This window comes from Canis lupus, chromosome 33 (genome assembly GCF_003254725.2).
Source record: "Canis lupus dingo isolate Sandy chromosome 33, ASM325472v2, whole genome shotgun sequence".
In the NCBI taxonomy this organism is placed as follows: Eukaryota; Metazoa; Chordata; class Mammalia; order Carnivora; family Canidae; genus Canis; species Canis lupus.
In genome coordinates this window covers 16,690,755-16,714,564 of record NC_064275.1, presented here as the reverse complement: position 1 = coordinate 16,714,564, position 23,810 = coordinate 16,690,755, and the positions used below count along the sequence as shown (strand labels likewise).

The following is a 23,810-nucleotide window of genomic DNA, read 5'->3' as shown; positions in this document are numbered from 1 at the left end:
AGAAGCTGAACATTGACTAGGTGTGCTAATGATATAGTTGTATTTTTTAAAAACCCTAACTTCTGAGAGTGACATTTTAAATTATTTATGAATGAAATAGTACAGTGTTTAAAGTTTGCTCTACAATAATCCATGTTTTGGGGATAGAAGTAAGGTCTACAGATGAGGCAAGATTAGCCTTATATACGAAAGTTACATGAGATTTCACTTAATTATTCTGTTAACCTTTGTGTATGCTTAAAACTTTCCATAGTCAAATATTTAAAAAGTAAGAGTATGCATTTTTTAAATAAATATGAATAAAAATATATGAATATATACTGACTTAAAATTATACTGGTTCACTTTACAAGCCATGATGGGGTCATATCAGTGGCTCCTAGCTTATTTTCTTAAGTATGAAATACTAACCCTCTATCATATTGAATTAAACTCCTAAAAGCTGATATTTTTTTAAGTACCTGGGGGAAATTTGAAAAAAAAATGCATTGTCCAGACTGGCAAGTATCAGGCCGTTATATTCTGAATACTTAAAAGATAACACTAGGTACAGTAACTAAATTTCACCACTATGTGTACCCAAAGAAAAACCGTCTCTTTAGAAAGTTAAAGTGTAAAATTATTCACAAAAACTGCCAAACTTGCTATATGTTGAAGAATGTGAGCCTCAAAAAACTTTAACACACATACACACACACACTCCTTATATATTTATGCTAAGAGAGACCGACATGCTTTGTAGATTCTTAAACTAGGTTACTTCCTCTTTGAAAGTGGGAAAGTTATAGGAAATTATAGACTCATATTTTCAAGGCTCCTTATAGAATCCTAAAACAGTTTCAGAGCAAGATAAAGATTTCTGAAATTTTTACCCCTTAAATCCAATGTTTCCAGATGTTTCTTTTTTCTGATCATTGGTATAATTCATCCCTGGGTTGAGGTGGTTCTGACTATAGACCTGGAAGCCTCCTCCCCTGTTGTGTGATCACAACAGTGAAGATAAAGACAGAGAAGTCAGGAAATAGCTAAACTGGGGATCATTACCGGGCGTGTGTACATCTTACTTCAGATCCACTTCCTGAAGCAGAGGGTTACTCTAGGAAAAAAGCATCCTTCAACTCAAGGCCAATTTCAGGGAAGAAAAATATTGACCCTAGGATCATATGGGGATAAAGATGCTCTCTCTTGATTCTGAAACCACCACTAGGGACTTGAATTGGAAGCTGAGGGCTTATAGGACCAAACTCTGATCTTTCCACTGCCCTGTCCACATTCCATTCTACTGATCAAAATACACTCTCTTAAGAGTCATCTTTTACTCTTCCAAAGTAACATTTCCTAAATCCCAAAATACTACATTCCCCATGCTCTGACCCAAAATTTATGAACTGGGAATAGTCAGAACACAAGTACGCTCAGGAGGGATGGAACAAACACAAGGTAACCACATCTTCCATAGCTGGGTTTTCCCCTTCAACTCAAAAATTGAGCAGATGGCTTTCAAAACTACCATAAAGTAAACAAAACAAAACAGTAATGATACAATCTCCCCGTTACTTAATAGTTGATTATGCAGAGTGGGTAATATAAGACACTGCTATCTTTGGACCGTTTATTGCTTGGAAGGGAAAGAGAAAGGACTTGAACCAGCAGGGGTCCATAATCAACTAACTAAATTCAATTTAATCGATGCCGTTGTTTATAACTCTGGCCAAAGACCTAATAAAGGAAATGGTTTCATTAGGATGTTATTTTTATTGTAATGGCCAATCTAGTACAAAGAACACTGGATAGGCTGCCAGGAACATGAGTCAGGAGACCCGTCCTAGTCGTGGCTCTGCCAAAATCACCAACTGAAGTAAGAGCTGGAGCAAGTCACTTCGCCTGTCTTCACCTTGTATTAGCAGAGGCTTCCCATATTTTTAAATGGTAAGGGTTTCTGCTCCAACTTTCTGGACTCCCAGAGATACTGGTTAAATAACACAGGAGTGCCAGCTCTACAATGCAGGAAATGGAAATGACCACAGAACAGAAACATGTTTTAGTGATAAGGTGGCAGCTACCTAATTGGGAAAAGCTTTCACCGGCGCTGTTGCCCATGACATTCCAAGGGCATGGTAAATTGTTTCAGCATAACATAGTGGGAAAAAGGCCTAGTCGGAGTTATGTTAATGCAATATAATATGGGTATTTGATTCAGCATGATGTATAAGAAATATTTGCTCTGCATTCCCATGGCTAGCAATTTCCTTAATAAATCTTAAGCTGTTTTTAAAAACCTACTTCTGCAATGACGTAAGCAGTGTGGCAGCCAGACATCACTTCCCAGTCTCCTCTGAGTATCTCTTGGCTATGAAGCACTACTCACGCTGGGTCTGAACTGGTCAAAAGAATGCAGGGGCAGGCTCTCCTTTGCTTTTACCTGCCTTTGTTTTAGCAGTACAGTGGTCAAGAAATATAGCTGGGAAAAATCTCGTAACCTTTAGCTTTTTGCTATTCCATATGTTAATTCCACAAGCACACCACCATTTGGAGAAGTCACATACAGTGTGTAAACCAAATATTCTAGGATGATCAACACTAATTTCCACTGAAGTCCAGAGTTAGCAGCAAGTCTTAGAAAAGACTGATCCTGCTTGAGGTGAAGATCTTAAATTTTGGCAGGCACGAACTTTTCCTTCCCCCTATTTTGTAAAATTAAGAAAAAGCAGTCCGTCTAATAAATTGACTTCCACACACTAAACAAGCAAAAACTTTTCCACGTAACTTAGCTGGCTACCCTAGATCTCGCTTGTTTCTTTGTATAGCAAGCTTCTCCGACTCCTTGGCTTTCCACCACATTCCAATAAAATGCTTTTTAAACCTAGGTTTCTTTTCTATTATTGACCACTAGCTCCTATACATAACAATCTTGCCTTTAAAGCAGATAGATATGGCACAAAGCTTCTTTTTCCGCATGTTAAGAAGCATCCTTAAATATCGTGAAAACAACTGTAAATTAATTCCTAGAAGATTCAAACCCCGTGTGATGGAGACAAGTTCTTGTCTAACTGTTTATCTTGAAGGGATCTGGCAACCTGAGTTACTGTTTTTGGCCTCATTCACTTTCAAAAGACAAGAGTCACATTACTCAAAGGCCAATAAATATTTCCAGCCAACAATTATTTAAAAAATTAGACAGGGGGCAGGAGGAAAAAATAAATAAATAAATAAATAAATAAATAAATAAATAAATAAATAAATAACAAGACAAAGCCAACTCATGTCTTCCCTCCCATCATCTGAAAAAAAAAAAAAAAAAAGCTAAAGAGGGGATAATTTATTGTAGCACCTGCAGGGAGCAGACCCCTTAAAAAAGTCATCACTTTCAAATCCTTTCTAAATATACTACTACATACTTGGCTTTGAGGTACACCCACTGGCTAGCTGTCAAAATGATAAGAACTTACCTCAGCACAGTTCAGAATTCTGACCTCTCCCAAGAAAGGCATATGAAAAAAAGTCTCCTCTACTGCCCAAACCTCCCAGAGTTGAGGGTTGTAAGTACCGTGGTGGGACCACTTAGCACACAGAACTAGAATCTGTCATCACAGGCCTAATGGCCAAACACAGAAGTGTAAATGTGAGAGTACATATGTTTGTAATTGATCAAGCCATATGGACACGACTCTTCTGATAATTCAAAACTCACTAAGATAACCCCTTTCTATAAACACAGCCATTCACAAATGTCATGCTTTTAAAACTCTCCTTGGAAATTAACACTAGCTCTATACTACTCTCATATTCTTCCCCATGAGGTAAACAGATGGAATGTTAGAGACCGGGGTATAAGAAAGTGCAACGGTGCAGAAGTTAGATGATTTGGCTTTGCAGGTCCTGCACTATCCAGTCAAGTGAGTGCATCATGGGCAAAGGAGTCACATAAGAGGATTTCCTTTCATTCCCAGGATTGTTTCGTGTTACTTGCCCCAAGGATGGTCAAGCTCCTAACCCAAGTTCTATGCAACCACAGTTACTGTAGATAGCCATTCATCAGCTTATGAATTTCCCCCACAAGTGCCCCGTGTGTGCTCTTTTCCTTACGTGCCAGGTGTGTTTTTAAACCCCATACTCAGGAGGCTTCTCTCATTTCCCTTCTGTCCAAGACAACTCTATCCATTCACGCACTCTACTCTTAACCCATACGGCAGGGAGGGACGGAAAATCTCAAATGTTCTGTTTTGTACCTAGATTCAAAAGCAGCATCTGCTATGTTTGTAGAACCATCTGTTGCCCACTTTGCCGTGGGAAGGATGGTGTAGGCATCAGACGTGGAGTGTCACAGGTCACACAATGGAATTATCTCCTCCTTAGGGCCGACTCAGCCAAGCATATGCTCCACTGTCACCATGGCTAATGCCACCCTTCCCCCAATCAAAGGGTTTCTATATTTCCTCATGGATAATGGTACCTCCAAACTCTCACAAAAGGTCAGGTCCAGTTTGGTGTTTTGTTTTGTTTTGTTTAATCACAGTGCTTGAATATCAATGTCTAAACTCTCTAATTCTGGGTCATACCTAGAACTACATCTGCCACAAACTCACTTGAGGCCTATGAATCACTAATCTCTGGGCACCTCCATTTTCACATCTAGGAAGTAAGAAAGTTGAACTTGGTGATCTCTGAGGCTCCCCTGTGCTCTAACACTCTCAAATTCTGTGATTCTTAAAGTGAATTCAAAGTTGTCAATGAGTACAAGTTCCTTCACATCTTTGGTATATCAACACTCTTAATGCCAGAGGCAAAAAATCTGGCGCTGACAGAAAGGCTTCTATGATTGTGTTTAACAAGAACACAGTTGGTTTCTTGAGGATCCAAAGTAGACTAAGATCCTTAATCTTATTAACATATGCCCACGGGGTAGTACTCTAGTTTATTTTTAGAGTATTGCTCTAGTATTTTCTAGAGCAATTTTCTAGATTGGGGGGCTGAAGAATTCTTTGTGTGTGTTCTGTGTATTGTAGCATATTACACCGCAGTTGAGGCCTCTACCCACTAGCTGCCAGCCCCAGTTAGCAGGTGGAGCTGTTCCCTATCTCTAGTTGGAACAGCCAAAGATGTGTCCATACTCTGACCAATTTCCCCTGGGGTGGGCAAAAATCTCCCCCTACCCTCAATTGAGAACCACTTGAGAATCCTGATATAATGGATATCAGGGCTTTAAAATAATGCACATCACTTAAAAGTTGTTTTTGTTTCAAATGGGTGGTATTTACAGTTAATAAGTAAAGTACACCGAGACCTAACAGATTTATAAAGCACATGTATTCCACTTGGAAGAAGTACAAAGCACCTCCTTTACAAATCGCTCATAGCAGGCCTCCCTGCTAAGGGTTGAGAATTAGGACACAAAGCCATAACCTCATCTGCTCTTTAAAAGTATCCCAAAGGAAGCATGGTTTTCACAGTACCTTCTTCAGGACACTCTTACTTACAGACTTCAAAACAGGGCTTTGAAGAGAATAAGAAAAACCAGTAGTTGGTTTAATCACTTTGGCTTTTTCTTTCCTCTTATGCAAAAGCCAGTAAATAAGATGTTTCTGAAAAGGTTCCCAATGAGTTCTGGCTTTGGTCTAGATTCTCTAAGACGGGGGTTTGCAAACTCTTAGCTCAATTTCCCAAGCATCTTCCCCTCCACCACTTCACAGGGATCCAAGAGACACCCCCCACAGTCAGTCCCCAGCCCAAAGGAACAGCAGCTGCCAGCTGCGTGAAACAGAAGGAAGCCTGCAAACTAACTGAGATGATTACTACTCTTACCCAAACATCTCATTTTCCCATTGGTGAGAAAGGCTGAGATTTGCAAACCTCTGGGTCTCTGGAGGTGAAGGCTACACCAGTCAACTAAATGCAAAAAACTCAACTCTCCCTGGCTTTTAAGGAAAAAAGCCAATTATAAGCATTATAAGGTCTTCACCGAGTTTCTTAAGCACATAGGATGTTTACGTTTTTCCACATTAAGAGTGTAAGGTGAAAAAGAAACACGTTTAAAGAACTAAGACCAGGATAGGAAAAGGGAATCGTGAATAGACACAACTGTTACTTTTCAAAGACCTCAGCTCTTTATTCAAACAAATATTTACACAATTGAGGGCCATGGTTCCAGGGATCTAGCCATTCTGTTAAAATAGTGGGCAACTCTAGAGGTTTATTTATCCCCAAATCCAACTACTCTGTTGCTACCCTACCGGGAAGCAAGAATTCAAGTGCTCCCAGGGCAAAAGTTTAACCCTCTGAAACTGAACTTCATTTAGATCTCTCCCAGCTGACATTCGGGTTATGTCAGAATCAAGGCCTGAATGAAGCCAAACTGGGAAGCTCAACGTTGCACTGCAAAACTTGAAAATAAATACCTGCAACGGACACATTCGTAGAACGAAGGGGGGTTAATACGGCGGACAATTCCCTGAACTGAAAAGAAAATCCACCTGTGCGCGCCCCTCCTGCTAGTTCCACTGCTGGCCGCGCTGGGCAGGGCGTCCTGGTGCCTTCTAGAACTCCCGGAGCTACTTGAGAGCCGCGCAAGGGAGGCTTCTAGGGATCAGGGCAGGGCCCCAGGAGAGTAGTTCCAGCCCCGGGCAAGGCTCCCGACGTACAAGGCTGCAGGCACAGTTCCCTCTTTCTACCCTTTAACTCCAGGGCAGGCTCTGGAAGCAGGGTCGACTTCAAGTGGGACAGCTCAACCCTGGAAGGGACAGCCTGTCAGCCTTTTAGTGTCCTGGCGGTGGCGGGAGTTAGCCGGTCCCGGCGCTTCCAGCAGCGGGGACGGAGCAGCCGCGCACCCTGCAGCCGCGCCTCCCCCTGCGGGACGCGGTGAACCGGGGGCTCAGGACTGTCGCCAACGCCTGCGGCCGCTCTCCCCAGGGGTGCGGAGACCTCCCGGGCGCACACTTGCGGGGGGATCCGAAGCCAAATCGCAATCTGAGGTTCTGCGCGGGTCCGGGTCAGGCTTGCAAGCCCCACTCTTGAAACGGTGGCCTCGGAGGCGCAGCTCCCAGATACTGGGGGGGGGGGGGGGGGTCTTCTCTGGATCCCGCGCCCCACTCCATGCAGCAGCCCTGCTCTTTCCTCCACCCACCACGACAAAGCAGCTCTCCGCCGACGAGAGGTGGATCCCGACCCCCCCACCCCCCGGCATCCTGGAGTTCCGCGCAAAAGTTGCCTCCGGGCGCCCCAGATCCCGCCCGCTCCCCGCAATCGCTCGGTGCGCCTCCGCCCCCCGCCCCCCGCTCCCCAGCATCCTCCCCAGCGCGGCCCCGCCACCCTCCGGGGCTCAGCACCCCCCCCCCACCCCAAAGCTGCTCGGCCAGGGTTCCGCTAGCCCCAGCCCCGGCTTTTGTCCCGAGCGCCTGCGAGGGAGGCGAAGCAGCCCCGCGCACCCCGGCGCCCACTCACCGTCTCATCGCTCCTCCCGCCGCCGCCGTCCCCCGGCCCCCGCCCCCGCCCCCCGGGCCGCGACCCCGGCCCCGCCGCAGCCCGCCGGCCCCTCCGGACTCGCCGAGCGCGGGCAGCGCGCCCCTCCTGGGCCCGGGCGGCCGCTGCCTCCTCTCCGCCCCCAGCCCTCGGCCGCGCAACCGGCGGCGACCAACCGGCGCGGAGGGGGGAGGCGGCGCCCGGGGGAGCCGCCCCGATGCCCCGAGGCCGCGCGGGCCCCGCTGCCGGCCGGCCCCGCCCCCTGCTCACCTGGCGCGGGGGGTGCGGCGGGGTCCCCGCGGCCCCGGCCCGAGGCTGCGCTCCGTGCGCCGCGCCTCGCCCTGCGGCCCCCCTCGGGCCGCGGTGGTGCGCTCCGGGCCCCGGCCCCCGCCCCGGCCCCGGCCCCGGCCCCGGCCCCTGCGCGAGCACCGCGGCGGCCGGGGGATGGGGGCCGGGAGGCGGGGAGGCGCGGAGCCGCGCAGCTCGCGGGCCCCGGGCAGTCGGGGCTCTACGGCCTCGGGACGAGCCCGGCCCCTCGCCCCATCGCCCCGCGCCGGGTCTCCAAGCCGCCTTCACAGCAGCCCGCTAGAGACTTTGGGTTGGGTTGGGTTGGGTTGGGTTGGGTTGGGTTGGGTTGGGTTGGAGTGGGTGGGGTTGGGGTAGGTTGGGGTGGGTTGGGTTGGGTTGGAGTGGGTTGGTTGGGGTAGGTTGGGGTGGGTTGGGTTGGGTTAAGTTGGGGTGGGTGGGTTAGGTGGGTTGGAGTGGGTTGGTTGGGGTGGGTTGGGTTAAGTTGGGGCGGGTGGGTTAGGTGGGTTGGGGTGGGTTGGGTGGGTTGGGTTAGGTCGGGTTGCATTGGGTTGGGCGGGTTGGGTGGTTTGGGTTAGGTCGGGTTGGGTTGGGTTTTACGAGCTGGAAGAGGGACGGGAGGGTGCACGTCCTCCGGTGATGATCTCCTCCCCCGTGTCCCCTGGGGAACTCCAGGGGACCACACCTCACCTGCTGCCGACAGTGCGCCCGCGGGCAGGTACCCGATGCGTCAGAAAAGCAGCTTTGCCAAATCATCGGGGCACGGCCTCAGCGAAGGGACTACCTTACTCTGATTTCCTTTTGAAAGTTTCTCCTATTTTCCAACGTGATTTTCTGAGTCGCTGCAGCCAATGGAAACAGGGCTGGTGTGAGCGTCCTCCACCGGGTGCTTCGGAGGGGGCAGCGCGGGGGCCCCAGGGCACCTGGGAACGCGAACCTCTGCCAAGTGCCGAGCCCGACCCTGGGTGGCAGGGACCAAGGCCCTCAGCCTTCAAGGACCCCGCGGCAGCAAGGAAGCGAGCGCCCTGAAAGGCGAACTCTACCGTATAGGCTCAGTGTGGCTTTGGGGAACTCGGGTTAGCTCCCGTAACAATTCCTTCATCTCCCAGTGTACTAGGAATGGTACTGATGTTGGAAGTCCGTTTTAATGAGTTTTGGGATAATGTATGCAAAGTACCTGACACCGTAGGTGGCCCTAGTAGTCATTCAACAAACGGCTTATTTAATGCACTTTTCATTTGTGCAGGTTAGGAGCCTGGTTTCTAATTTTAAGGAGACGCTCATCTATGAACTGCCTGGTGTTTTATAGAACTTTTTTTTTTCTTTCTTCTCCTGGCTCTTTGCCCCCCAGAAACATACAGGGGCCAATCCAACGGTTAAGTGCTCCAGCAGATCTCTCTTCTCCCCACATCAATTTTCTCCCTTTACTGGATCATCTCCATCAACATTAAAATCATGTTATTTGTCCCATCTTAAAAACAAAGAACTCCCTCTTGAATCCACTTCCCCCACCAGCCACTTGCTCTTTTTTTTTCTTTTTTTTTTTTTTTCTGCTTGGCTACAGGCCTTTAAAGACTTGTTAAAAAAAAAAAAAAAAAAAAAAAAAAAAAAAAAAAAAAGCTGTCTCCTGGTTCTTCTGTCCTCCCATTTACTCTAGTCAGGCTTTTGCTTTTGCTTCCACCATGTCTCTGGAACTCTTCTTATCCAGATCAAACTCCTAAATCAAAAGGTTTTTCAGTCTTTACCTCACTTTGAACTATCAACAGCATTTAACAGCTCATCATTTTCTCCTCCTGGAAACGATTTTATTTGACTTCCACAAAACCATATTTTCGTAGTTGTGTTCCTAACCCATCCGCTGCTCCTTGTCAGTCTCTTTTGCTGGTCCCTTCTCCTCTCCCAACCTCTGAGCAGTGGACTTTGGTTCTCTTGTCTGTCCACACTCACTCCCTTGGTGATCTCATCATGTTTCATGGCACTAACTACCACCTACGTGGTGATGACTCCCAAATCTTACCTCCAGCTGGGCCATTTCCCCTGCAGGCTTCAGGCAACTGCCCTTTGGATGCCTACCTGGCTCCTCCCACTTAACATTTCCAACCTTGAAATCCTGAGAGTCTTCCCTCCATCCCCCAACCACTTTGTCCCAACTGAAGTCTGACTCATATCAGGCCTAAAACCTTGGTGTCATCCTTGACTTTTCTATTTCTCTTGCATTTCAAATCCAATCCATCAGGAAGTCCTTTTAGCTCTGCTTTCAAAATAAGTCCAAAATTCAACTACTTACCACCTGCACTGTTAATCAACACCCAAGTCTAATCCACCAGCATCTCTTCACTCTGATTACCCTTGTCCTGTTTCTACTTTTGCCCGCCAATGGGCCCTTCTCAACACAGCAGCCAGAGCAATCCGTTTAAATATTAAGGCAGCTCATCACACTCCTCTCCTCAAAATCTTACAGTGGTCCCCTGCTCAATCAGAACAGAAGCCAAAGTCCATAGAATAACCCAGAAGGATAATACATGATCTGCCATTCTCTGACCTCAGCTCGTCCTTCCCTCCCCTCACGCACTTAGCTCCTGCCACAGTGGCCTCCTCAATATTGCTGAACTGGATTCCTGGACAGGCATGCTTCCCTCTCAGGATCTTTATGCTAGCTGGCGTCTCTGCCTGGATTCGTCCTCTCCCCCAAGTATCATGCTCCCTCACTTTTCAAGACCCTGCTTGAATGTCACCATGTTCCTCAGGCCTGCCCTGACAACTCTATTTAAAATTAAACATGCTTCATACCACTTAGCTTTCTTTATTATTTTATTGACAGAGTTTTTACCTTCTATGATATTATAAAATGTACTTTTAAAATTATATGTATTGTCTTACTCTCCTTGCTAGCATGTGAATTTTAAATTCTGTGCAGGCAGGGACTTTTGTCTTTTCTCGCCAATGATATATCCCGATGCCCCTGGAATGATGGCTGGCAAGTAGTATGAATGATAGCTCTGACCCAGAGTGCTGTAGCTGCAAACATTTCCCTGCCCAGAACAATGCCACTTGACCAGACAGACATTTCAGAGAAAGTTGTTCTCCCCCAAAGGGTCTGAAGAGTATGTCTCCCAACACAGCACACCTAGAATGACACAGCACCCCTAGAATGACCGTGATTAAGTTAACAACATGCATATCTGCGAAACTATAGCTGACATTCATTCAGACCAATAATTGCTGTATATACCAAGCACTCTTCCAAATACATTAAAGTGTTAGTTTAATCCTGTAGCAGCCCTACCAGGTAAGTACTATTATTACTAACAACCCCATGAGGTAAGTACTATTATTACTCCCATTTTATGACTGAAAAAATGAGGCACAGAGGAGTTAATGGTTACTCAGCTAATAACTTGTTAGAATCAGAATTTTAACACAGGCAGGATGGTTTCAGAGTCCATGCTCTTAAATACTCCCCTCCACCTTTTCTTTAAAGTAGGAATGATATTATCAGGGGAAGTTTCTGTATAAAGATTAACTCATAATCACAGGACAAAAAAAAAAAAAAAAAAAAAAAAACAGATCCTCACTGGCCTCCTGTCACTGCCTTGTTTTATTTGTTGACATTTTGGTCTCTTTTAGTATACAGCCAAGCTCCTTAACGGCTAGAGGGATCATTTTATTCATATTTCTATGAACCATACTCCAAGGCTGGATACTTAATACTCACTCGGAAGGGGCTCAAAGGGGATTCGTTCAATGTGACTTTTTAAAGTAACTAAAGCTAGCAAGGCTTCTCACTCCTGCTGCATTGTTGTGGTTTTCCATAGCTTGCATAATGCCACAGGGGCCTGGAGATGAAGAGGTCCACCCGGAGGTGCAAAGCTTAAACTAAATGTTAAATGCAGACCCCAGGCATCTTCAAATGTGAAGGCACTCAAAATGTAACACCTGTTATTATGTAATAATTATTATTCACAGAATTTCCTTTAGTTATGATGATATTTTTAAAAATAGAAAGAAAAAAAAAAAAGAAATGAGCTCTTCCCTTTTCCTTTTTCCATTTCCTAGGTTCTTTACAACAAAGTTCTTTATTTAATCCCAGACCAGAGCCACACCTCACTCTCTCTGCCATTTCCTCTTGTCCACTAAGATGTTGTGTTGTAAACTACCCAGCAGAACTTCTTCCCCCGTCCCCTTCTCTAGGATCTGTAGTGGTTGCAATACCTGATCTTACTTTGCTGTATCCTTCCCTTAGATAGGGAAAGGAGAAATGTTGCACAAAGGGATATTATAAGTTACTTATGGATCATTCCATTTGAAATTACTTTTGCTATGATACCCTCTCAATAACAAAGACCAATTGGACTTGATTAACCCATGTCCTGAATTGGTTCATCTCTTCCTCTATAGTGATAGCCTAAAACATGTCTGTAGCTATTAACATGGGGCCATCCTCAACCCCAGGCCAACTTGTGGACCAACTATTTGTACTGGTGTTCTTTTTAATAATATGCCAATAGAAAGAATCAAGAAGTTTTTATTTGCAGAGTGCAGTGGAAGGATCACAGATTTTGGAATCAGACAGACCTGGGTTTAAGCCGTGGCTAAGCCTATTTGAATGTGTTATTTACTTCCATTGAGGGACAAATTTCTTTCCTGAAAAATGAGACTAATAACACTCAACTCATATTTTAATCAATGAAAGTGATAAGGCACCATGCTTTCCACAGGAGACAGGTAGCACACAGGGAGCGTTAGAAAATGAGGGCTGCTTCTTCTTTTTAAAAAAAATATAAATGGCCTATATTTAAGGTATACAACACGATGATTTGATGGACATACAGATAGTGCAAGGATTATTTTCTGTACTGTAGATTGCTACATGCAAACTAACAAACATCTTCCCACGTAGTCACCTTGTTTGTGTGGGTGGTAAGAACACCCGAAATCAATCCTCTTATCAACTGTCCAATATTGAGTACGATTATTATTAACTGTGGTCATCTGCTGTACATGAGCTCTTTAGACTTATTTATACTTTAACTTCAACCCCCATAAGCTTTGACCAACATCTCCCCATTTCCCCCACCTCCCTGCCCCTGATTATCACTTTTCTGCTCTCTGCTTCTAGGGAATTGACTCTTTTAGATTGCACATATAAGAGAGATCACGCAGTTTTTTCTTTCTGTGCCTGGCGTGATTCACTTAGCATAAAGTCCTCACCAAAAGAGACGTTTCCAACCACACCTGCCTTCTTTTATGGAACTGTTGTCAATGACATCAAGCATTTTGTTTGTACTATCCAATGTAAGTTCGGTTCCACATCATAAACTCATTTTAGAATTTAGTGCTAGGATGAATTTTCTCTGTCTTAAAAAATTGATATTCTTTCATTCCTTAGAAAGGATATCTCATCCATTTTCACAGCGGATTTGCAATCGTTGTTAAGGAGACCTATGTAAACCCATGTTTCCCTTTGTATCCTGGTTGCCAGGAAGAAGCTCAAAGTCATGAAATGATTGTGATATGGAAATAAAGATTTTGCTTCCTACTACTCTTTTTTTTCTTTCACATCTTTGATCTATTTTTATTCGAATAACCTTACTGGATATTTGGATTTCATTCTGTGTTCTCACATATGAAGTATACATAACACATTAGCTCTTCAAATTAACACCAAAGAATTAACCAAAGTTAAAGTGGAATTTATCCCCGTGCACAGCTTTATGTTCAAACTATTAAGATGGCTTATCTAATTTGGAGAATAATCTAAATATATTTCCAAATGATTAAATTCTGCATCAGATGTTCTCTTGCAGTCAGTCCTGCCCCCAAACTTTCCTGTGAATTTGTATTGGAATCAGGCAGGAAAAGGATGCTGGGAGTGTGTGTGTGTGTGTGTGTGTGTGTGTGTGTGTGAGTGTGTGTATACTTTAGATTAACCTATATCAGCAGTGTTTATCAGGCCCACTTTTCTAATCATTCGAAGAGTCTGGATTGGTTGACTTTTCCTGAGAGGCAGACTTGAAGTGTCTTTGTAGCTTCTCTGCCCATCCCAGAAAAAAACAGTACCCCATGAGCACTGCTCCTCCATCCTGCAGGAAGCTCAGCTTATCTCCTACTCCTCTTCCTGTTCCCTTTCATCTGACTTTCACTATCTCTCCAGTTACCTCACTCCTTCATTTCAGATTCCCTCACGATATCCTAGGCTACGACATGTTATAATATGATAAGAGAAGAGATAGTATAATTCTTCTGAGCCACGTTGGACAGGGATTAAGTGTTCGGACTGACATGTCAGATCTAGACAGACCTCACTGCTTTAGAGATTTCTGACAAATCAGAGCAGGGGCCAGGATTCAGAATACGAGGACTGTTAATCCCAAAGGCAAATTTACTAAGCATCTACTGTGTTCCAGTCGACGGGCCTAGATGAGTAGAAGATGGAGCTAAAATAAATCATTTGCTATGTGTCTCTATATAAAGAATTTACTGCTGAGCCTATAAGTGTAACATGGTAATCTACTATAAAACATACGGTAAAAAGGGATACAAATGAGTTCAGAGGAGGGGATATCTTTGCCCAATGAGACAATGGATGTGACCCTCCTATGGAGAAAGGGTCTTCTAGACAAAAGAGATAACGTTAACAAAGCAAAGGGACAGTAAAGCCAAAGTGGATTAGGGAAGTGAAGAGTAACACAGGCTGCCTGAGCTCACGGTACATGGGATGGAGGGGTGAGAGATAATGGGGGGGGGGGGAACTGAGGCCAGATTTGAGGGGAGGGCAGGGGAGGGGAGGGATAAGCCTTTGACTTTTAGATTTCATGTCTAATGCCATTTTAATTAGGTCATTTCCTTGCTCTAAACTTGCACTGGCTCCTCCTTGCTGGACAAATACAGGAAGAGCCGGTGGCTGTGTAGGAAGTAGACGCTGATTATATGGGGCTAGGATGAAAGAGAAAGATGAGCTCCAGCCACACAGTTTGAAAACTCCAATAAAGAAATTGGATTCTATTTCCTAATATGTTAAACAAAGCTGTCAATCCAATCAAGGCTGCTCAGTTGAATATTCATTACAGGCCCAGTTAAGACACTGAATCCCTCCTCCCCACTCCTGACTGCCATTCTTATTCTCATGTTATGATGATTCCATAGTTACAGATCTTAAGATTCTCACGGAAATAAGCACAAAACAGGTACCTTTTGGCTGTTGGGCCAACTGTAGGACTGGAAATTCAATGACTTAATGTTCCAGTGAACTGGTTGTGTCACTAGGAGCTTGGGGCTACTTGCTTGCCCTTTTTTGTAATATTTCACATATGGGCATAATTGCATTGTTTCTCTCAAGGGAATTGTTAAGAGAGCTGACAAAAACACTTGTGTACAGAACCCAACGCTGGCTAGAGACTTAGTGTCAATACTCAGTAAGTTCTACATAGTTGTTTGAAGCATTTATTTCTGAGGTACAGATGGTGATGTTTATGGCTAGTACAGTTCTTCTAGACTCATTTGAATTTCTGGCCATTGTCAAGAACCAAGTTTCTATGAGTTACAATTATGACTAAAGAAATTGAAATTCATTTACTGTTTCTCAAACAGGAACCAAAAAAAACCCCTCTATTTAAAAGAGTTTCTCTTATCATTGAAGAGGTTGATTCCTGAGGTATTGGCCTTGCATTTATAAGGTTGACATAAGAATCTCCTGAATTTTAACATGGGTAGATGAATACATTGTACCTTTAATATTAATATTAAAGTTAGTTTTATAAAGGCTTCTCAACCCAACAAGGTACAAGGGAAAAGTTGCATACACTGAAATGAATTTGCTAGTCAAGAAGGCAAATATGGATACTTTTAAAGGGGATATTTCTTTCCCCCTATCCTAAGCCTGCTGGTAGAGCAGTAGCTGTCTCTCTGTTTACTCTACAAAAAAAGCCCAGATAAAGTCTGGGGATCCCCAATAGCAGCAATGCTGGTGGGAAGAAATCACTTAAGAACTCTCCATTTCTCTGGTCTGTTAGCATTGATGGGCAATGCAATCAAGACAAGCCCTAATGTGGTTTATTGTTTTCCTATTACACAAGCTAGTTTTGTCCCTCATCCCATCTGGCTCCTGAAGTTCATCAAAGTGACTATCCGGGTGGAAAATTCTTTACACAGTCAATTTTAAAGGAGCCATATGGATGGAGAGTAACATTACCCCTAATAAATAACTCACTGATAATTAGTTCTCAAAAGAAAGTTTTATCTCTCTTGGGCTATTAGCATTTCATGTTAAATTCTCTAGGACTTTGTGAATAGTTGAATGCTTTGATCCTATTGGAAATATCAACCCCTTGTTTTCCATTCCAGCTGTCACCATCCTTAGTACAAGAAAGAGGAGGGTTGAGGTTGCACAGGAAGGAAGGTGGTGATCACATACTGTACACCTTAACAGGGAGTCCCTTGGGCAGAGGAGATCCAACATGCCCAAATCATCATGCCCTTATCCCATGTACATCCCTCAACCCTCCTTCTTTGTTATCATAATTAAATATAAATCATCCCCTTATAGTCAGTCATTCAAACCCCTAGTTTGGAAAATTTCCCCAACCCCTATTACCAATCTACTGCTAAACCTTATCATCTTTAACTCTTAAATATCTGTCGGGAGTACTCTTTTCTCAACCCCCTTTGCCTTCATTGATCACCTGGTATTCTTAACCTCACCCCTAGAGAAGGTCAGGAGCAATTCCAGGGCTCAGGGGAGATATAGTTTCATTATCCCTGGATCTAGGAGCACGGAATATGTGGTTGGCAAGACTCACCCAAGGTAATAGGAGGTGGAAGAGTCTAAAGGGAAAGCTAAGATCCACATTTTGGAAAGAGAGAAAGCATCAAAACCCATGTGTCTTGGTGGAAGAGGGGATGAGGTTATAGGGCTGTTGCTGAGTGATTACTCAGTATTTAAACTTTACACTTATGACAAGAATGTGATGGCCCAGTGGACACCAGTAGGCAGCTTGGAATTGTAAACTTGCAAATCAAGCCTCTGGTCTCAACAAAACTAATTAAAATTCATAAATATTTTATTTGTCTTTTTCTTTTCTCGCATCTCCACTAAAATCTCAGCTTTGAGTCAGGGACTCTTCTATGCGTGTCACCATTATATGCCCAGTGCTTCCCACAGTACTTTAAGCATGAGAGACACCATAAAATATTTGTTGAATAACCACATGAATTGGTCTTGAATACTGAAAATCTAATCTCATCACTTCAATGCTTAAGAATTCTTTAGTGATCAAGACTTTAGATAAAATAAATCCAGAATCTTCAGTTTAGCATTAAGCAAATAAACAAAAAAATAAATCATTTGCTTAGTTCAGGTTAGTTTCCCAGTGAGTAACTTACCATTTCCTCCCTCTCTCCCTGCAAGGAGGGCCAGTTTCAATCACAATACACTACTTATGGCTTTTTGCACGTATCGTATTCATTAATCTCTTTCTTAATAAGAACAGCAGTTCAGAAAACATACTTTCCAGAAAACTTATCCCAATCTTATCCCTGGCCTTGGTAAAGTAAGAAGACAGTGATGGTGAATTTTGTGCCAACTTAGTTAGGTTATGGTGCCCAGTTGTTTGGTCAAACAAGAGTCTAGATGTTGCTATGAAGATTTTTTTTTTACATATAATTAACATTTAAATAAGTAGACTTTGAGTAAAGCAAATTGCCCTCTGAATGTGATTAGGTTTCATCCAATAGAAGAGAATTTAAGAGTAAAGATTGAGGTTTCCCAAAGAAGAAATTCTCCCTGAGGCTACAACACAGAAACACTGCCTAAATTTCCAGCCTGTGGCCAGCCCTACAGACTTCAGACTTGCTAGGCTTCCCAACCACAGCGGACAATTCTGTAAAATCAATCAATCCATCAATCTCTCTCTCTTCCCTCACTCCATATATGTGTGTATATATGTAGAGAGAGATTATGTGGAGAACCTATACTGATACAGAGGCTTTCTATTTTAACTTCTATATCTTGAACTTAGCAGAATGAGTCAATTAAAATTTAAATCTAGCATGAAATCACTCTCCCTTAATAGAAGAGGGCTTTGCAGTGCAGAGATAGTCAGCTCATGGTGGGGAAATACTAGTGAGGTTAACTGACACCCCGTCCCCAACATATCTCTGAACAGCCTCTCCCATGCCCACCGTGACTTGATCATCTGAGGGATAATAAAAAATATTAAGGAAAATATGCATTTTATGAGTCCATTCTTTCTGTTTTGAATGCAGAGGGAATACATTACAGATTTCAACTCGCACTGCAAGCCCTGTGGATTGGAAATGGCTGGGGGTCCTCTGCCCTCCTGGAAGGAGGTAGCAAAATCAGCTGTTCTTCTAGAGTGCCCAAAAAATGGAATGCCTTTCCCTGTGCATCCCATCTCATCCCTTTTTTGTGTGGCCTTTAATTTTTGAATGACTGCTGAGTCACTGAAAAAGACCTCTCCACACCAGTTGCTTTGGCCTGCTTGTCATTCAATCTCTGGTCTAAACAAACCTCAACCTGTCCTCAGTGAGGTAAGTAAGCACATGACTGGAGCTCTAGACAAGGATTGTTGGCCTCCGGCTATTTTTCTGGTGCTTACTGGACTTCTTGCATTTACGCTGGAAAATGCCAGATCATTCCCAGCAGGTATGGCAGACAGTAGGCACTGGTACATATTTACTGAAAATCTCCACCAATGAAATGCACACCGAGAGTTCTTACCGACATGCACCTCGTCAGCTCCCTCTTGCTTGGGCTCCTCCCTCTGAGTATTGTCCTCCTCCATCAGGGTCTTCTGCTGTATCTCAAAGGAGAAACTGGGATGGATGCCAGCCTGTACTCAGTGAGAAAAGAAAAGTACCATGACTGGGAAGCCAAGGCGACCTCTGAAAACCAAAGGTCAGCAGAGCTAACATCTGGGGAATGCTAACTGCTATTGAATTTGGAAAACATACATCCTGGATCATTTATAATCCCCCTGCTGACTATCCTTTAGAATGACAAATTTAAACCCCATCACCACCAACCACCACCAACAAAAGCTCACTTTTGGGTAGAATTGTTACAGACTTAAAAAAACAGATGTCAACAAGAGTATGGTCAATACTTAGAAGAATCAATTTTCAGCATAGTTGTTTCAGCTTGGATTTTGTTGTCACTTATTTTCTATGTTTTGTCCCATGTTTTGCGAGACATTCTGTTAGGTACTTTGTCTTTATTATTTCTTTTTTTTTTTTGTCTTTATTATTTCTATTAATTTTTACAACATCTCATATTATAGAAAAAAAAAACCCACAATATCTTTGTTCTTAAGAGTTCCTCAAGGAGGGATGCCTGTGGAGCTCAGTCAGTTAAGCGACTGCTTTCGGTTCAGATCATGACCTCAGGGTCCTGGGATTGAGCTCCACCTCAGGCTTCCTGCTCAGTGGGGAGCCTGGTTCTCCCTTTCCCTCTGACCGCCCCTCCCCCACCCAACTTGTGCTTTCTATCTCAAATAAATAAATAAAAATCTTAAAAAAAAAAAAAAGGAGTTCCCCAAGGAGCTCCTGACTTTAAGTCGGGCCTTTCTTTAGCTCTCAAATGAGTCTAATGTTCTCTGCAGACTCAGAGGTGCCCTACAATGCCAAATATTTCTCATCCAATTTTCACAGTGACTCTAAGACTAGGTATTTTCATTCCCATTTCACAGATGAGAGATGGAAAGCTCCGGAAGAACAAGAGAGTTATAAAAAATCACATAACCAATAACGCATATTACCTTGTAAGGTTAACAACCCTTATCTACCATTCAGATGCTGAAAGAGTAACAGGTTTTGCTTTAATTGTTCTTGGTATGTTAAGGAGGATGGGTTTTAATGGTGACAGAACTAGAGGCAGAAAGATCGTTTAGAGGTCTATACGATATTTCTAGGTAGAGATATTAAGAAACCAAAATAGGGTATTTGTTTAAGACAATAAGGTTCAGACTGTAATATACATATAGATATAGAAATAGGCATAGGCCTAGAGATAGATACAGATATCTTACCAGCACAAGATAACTTAAGAAAATTTGTTGGTACTGGAATGTGGGTACAGGGAGAGTCTGGTGTGATTTTGGTAGATGATGGTGCCATTATCTAAGAATGGAAATAAAGTAAGTGGAGCAGAGGTAGAGTGAGGGAGGGAATTCAATCTTAGATGTGTTGATTTGGAATATGTCAGTAGGGCATCCAAGTAAAGTGCAGGGTAGAGACTATGGCTAGTGTTGGAAATTTGGAGGGTCAGATCATGAGAAGTTTTGCTTTTTCTAAAATGGGAGGGAGTAAGCTAAGTTGGTTTATATGCTGAGAGAAGATAGAGAGGGCAATGGTAAAGATCTAGAAGAGAGGGAGATGAAGTGATGGAGCAAAGTTGTGGGAGAGAGTGAGGACTGAGTTAAGAACCCAGTTGGAGGGTTGGCCTTGACTAGAAGAAGTGGTCCTCCTTTCAGTAGAGCACATAAAGGACGATGCCCACATGGCTCAATGACTATGGCAGGAAGCAATAAGAGTCAAGGATTTTTACATGCTGAGGGCCTCATGGTTGTCAGTGAAATACAAAGCCAACTCTCCCATGGAAGGTCCACCAGCTTGAGCATTTTTGTAGGAGATAAATGCTGAAATATAGTCTGCCATAAGTTATATTAAAAATAAGCCTGTAAAACTTCGTGTTATAAATAATGCCATAAGAAAGGGAAAGACACCCCACAGAATGATAGAAAATATTTGCAAATCATACATCTGATCTGGAACGTGAAAGGACTCTTAAAATTCAAAATGGTCACAGGATCTGAATTTCTCTAGAGAAGATATACAAATAGCCAATAAGCAGGTGAAAAGATGCTGAACATAATTAATCATCAGGAAAAAAACACATCAATAACACAATATGATACCACTTCATACCCACTGGGGTGGCTTTAAGGAAAAAGAGATAAAAACAAATATTGGACAGGATACTAGCAAGGAGCTTGTGGGAATGTAAAATGCCACTTTGGAAAACAATGTGGCAGTTCCTCAAATGGTTAAACACAGAGCTGCCATAAGTTCCAGCCATTCTACTTGTAGGCCTATATCCCAAGGAAATGAAAACATATATTCACATATAACTTACATACAAATGTTCACGTCATCATTATTCGTAAGAGCCAAAAAACAGAAACAACTCATATGTCCTCCAACAGGTGAATGGATAAATGAAATGTGGTATATCTGTATGATGGGATATTATTTGGCTGTAAAAAGGAAAGGATGCTCCAACACAGACAAACCTCGGAAATACTATGCTAAGTGAAAAAAGCCAGTCACAAAAGACCACATCTTATACGATTCTATCTATATAAAATGTTCCGAATAGGCAAGTCTATAAAGACAAAGTAGATTGGTGGTTGCCTAGAACTGGCTGTGGGAGAGCCGGGGGTGGGGTGGGGTAGGGTAGGGGGGGTGGGATAGGAAATGACTGCTAATGGATATGGGTTTTCTTTTGGGGGTTAATGTAAATGTTCTAAAATTAGATTGTGGAACATTCTGAAACATATTAAAAACCATTAAAGTCTATAATTTAAACTGATTAATTTATGGTGTAGGAATTACATTTCAGTAATTTGTTTTAAACAAAGAAGCTCAAGGTCTGAGGAAAGGACTATGGACAGAGACAAGACCTAAAGAACACTGTTGAAGACCAGATAATAATAATAATAATAATAATAATAATAATAATAGCCTTGTTACTTGGGGATTCATGAACCAGGCATTGTGCTAAGTGTTTGACCTGCATTAGCTCCTTTAATCTTTGCCACAAACACCTATATGTTAGGTACGTTTTCTTATTTTGCAGACAATATAATTAAAGTTCAGAAAACATAAGGAACTTGTCCAAGGTTGACAGCAAGAAAGAGACAGAAACAAAATATATGGACTGTGTCTGTGTCTCTTTCTTAAATACCCGATCTATGCTGTTTCCCACAAATGTTGCTCTTCTACTTAGCTCCAAGTTTCTAGGTTTGGCAAAAATGCCAGTGTCTTTAGGCCAATCTCTTTTTCCCTCGTACTCCCACAGCATTTTGTAGGAGCCCTCGACCAATCTGAGAGCAGTAGATAGCATTTTCATCCCTGCCATCCAAATAAAGGGTTGTAAAATAAATATGTCAGTAATAAAGAGTTGTAGAGTAAACACATCAATAAATTAGCACTATCCTTACCTCCTCCTCACTTAGGAGTCTTAGAAGCAGGGCTACTACCTTGTCCAGGGTGGTTTCCTGATGTGCAGGACACTAAGAGATAAAGGAGCCAGGAACTCAGCCCAGAGAGACTATATCTCTCCATTCTCCTCCATTCGGAGAGGTCTGAGTGAGAAAGAAGAGAAGAGAAAAGAACAGAAGCCAATCTTGACTCCTAGGCAGAGAAAAAAATGCCCCTACCTATTTATTGCCTCTTGAGATGCTTCTCTCAGGTTTTGAGATCTTGATGCTACCTCTCAGCTTTCCTCACCGATTTAACTGCAGATATACATGAAGTAGTCCCTGGCATGGACTAGAGTCTCAAGAAATTGTATCTTCTTTTTCCATTCCTTTCACGGTCCTCCCTCCTGGCCCCACTTGGCACTCAGCAAGTGCTAACTATCCACATACGAACCTCTGGTATAGAATGGGGTGGCTGTAGAGGCAGAGACAAAATACACACCCAGCTCACTGAGCTGCTCAATCTCCTCTGTGCTCAGTAATCGTAGCAAAATCCTGGGGACCATTTACACCGAGACATCGAGTGTCTATGGAAACCATGACATCTCTTCACATATATTCCAGCACCACTTCCTTTATAACGTGAGCAGCAACAGAAGAAAAATATTTGTAATAAAACATTGCAATGCTGTTGTGAGCTTCCATTGTGCCAGGCTTTGGGTTGCAGATTTTGCAGATGTCATTTAGCCCCCACCTCATTTATTGTGGTGGGTTCACCCAACTGACATATGAGAAAACAGAAGGTAGGAGAGAAGAAAGAACTTTTCCCAGGTCACAAAGTCAACAAAGGGGGCCAGCAGCCTTCAAAAGGTGTGTGTGACTCTGAAGTCAGATCTCTCCATCTCCCCATTACCCCTGTCGCCCACAACTTTTCCATTGTCACCAAGTGCCCTTGGTGGAGACTGCTCTGCTCCAAGCAGTATGGAGGAACGTGATTCTAACACTTGAATACTTTTGCAAGCAATCATCCAATGTCAATGCAAAAACACAGATTAATTATTCAAAAACAAATATCACATTAAGAAAATATACCATGACCAAGTGAGATTTATTTCGGGGATGCAAGGATGATTCGGTGTTAGGAAATCTAGTCATATAAACAAAAAATTAGTAGATGTAAGAGGAATAATTATGTGATTATGCCCTATAGGGAAAAAAAAAAAACTTTTGACAAAAAACTTTCTGATAAAAACATTCAAGAAAATAAGAATTGATGCATATTTCCTGACCACAACACCTCGGCCCTAAAACCAGGGCCTTAATGAACTTAATGTACTTAATGAAGAAATACTAGAGACATTTCCACTAAGATTAGGAAAGAGTCAAGAAGCTTACTATGTATACAAATCTTGCTATCTCCACTACTACTCTTGCACATCGTTCTAGAGATATTAGCCAGCACAATTTAAAAAGACAGAACAGTGGGAGGCACAAGAATCGGAAAAGAAGTAACACTATTTTCAGATGATATGATAGTTTATTCAGAGAACCTGAAAAAATCAACAATAAACACAAACTATACAATAAATGTTAATTTATTAATATTACATTTAATTTTAAGACTACATTTTAGTCTTGTTAGTTTTAGCATAACCTCAAGCTTCAGAAAAGCTGCAAGAAGAACACAAAGGATATTTTTCCCAGAACCATTCGGAAATAAGTTTTGAACATGGTGCCTGTCATTACTGGTTTGCTGATGTAACCCATCAAACAAGAACATTCTCCAGAAACTCACAGTATCAGGATCAAAATCAGGAAATTATCATTGACACT

At 42.9% G+C, this 23,810-nt stretch overlaps 1 protein-coding gene across 26 annotated transcripts in view; it reads right to left on the bottom strand.

Annotated features, from left to right (window-relative positions):
* The window catches only part of PHLDB2 (pleckstrin homology like domain family B member 2), a 217,835-nt gene that overhangs the window by 96,637 nt on the left and 97,388 nt on the right, over positions 1-23,810 (bottom strand). For 23 of the 26 annotated variants that reach the window (XM_049105425.1, XM_049105427.1, XM_049105426.1 and 20 more), the window contains exon 2: positions 18,500-18,611. In XM_049105425.1, the coding sequence (XP_048961382.1) occupies positions 18,500-18,563 (64 nt within the window). In that variant the 5' untranslated portion in view covers positions 18,564-18,611. Of the gene's footprint in view, positions 1-7,437; positions 7,581-7,725; positions 7,824-8,451; positions 8,597-18,499; positions 18,612-23,810 lie in introns of those variants that run through there. The other 3 variants (XM_049105432.1, XM_049105433.1, XM_049105431.1) reach the window with 3 other exon arrangements.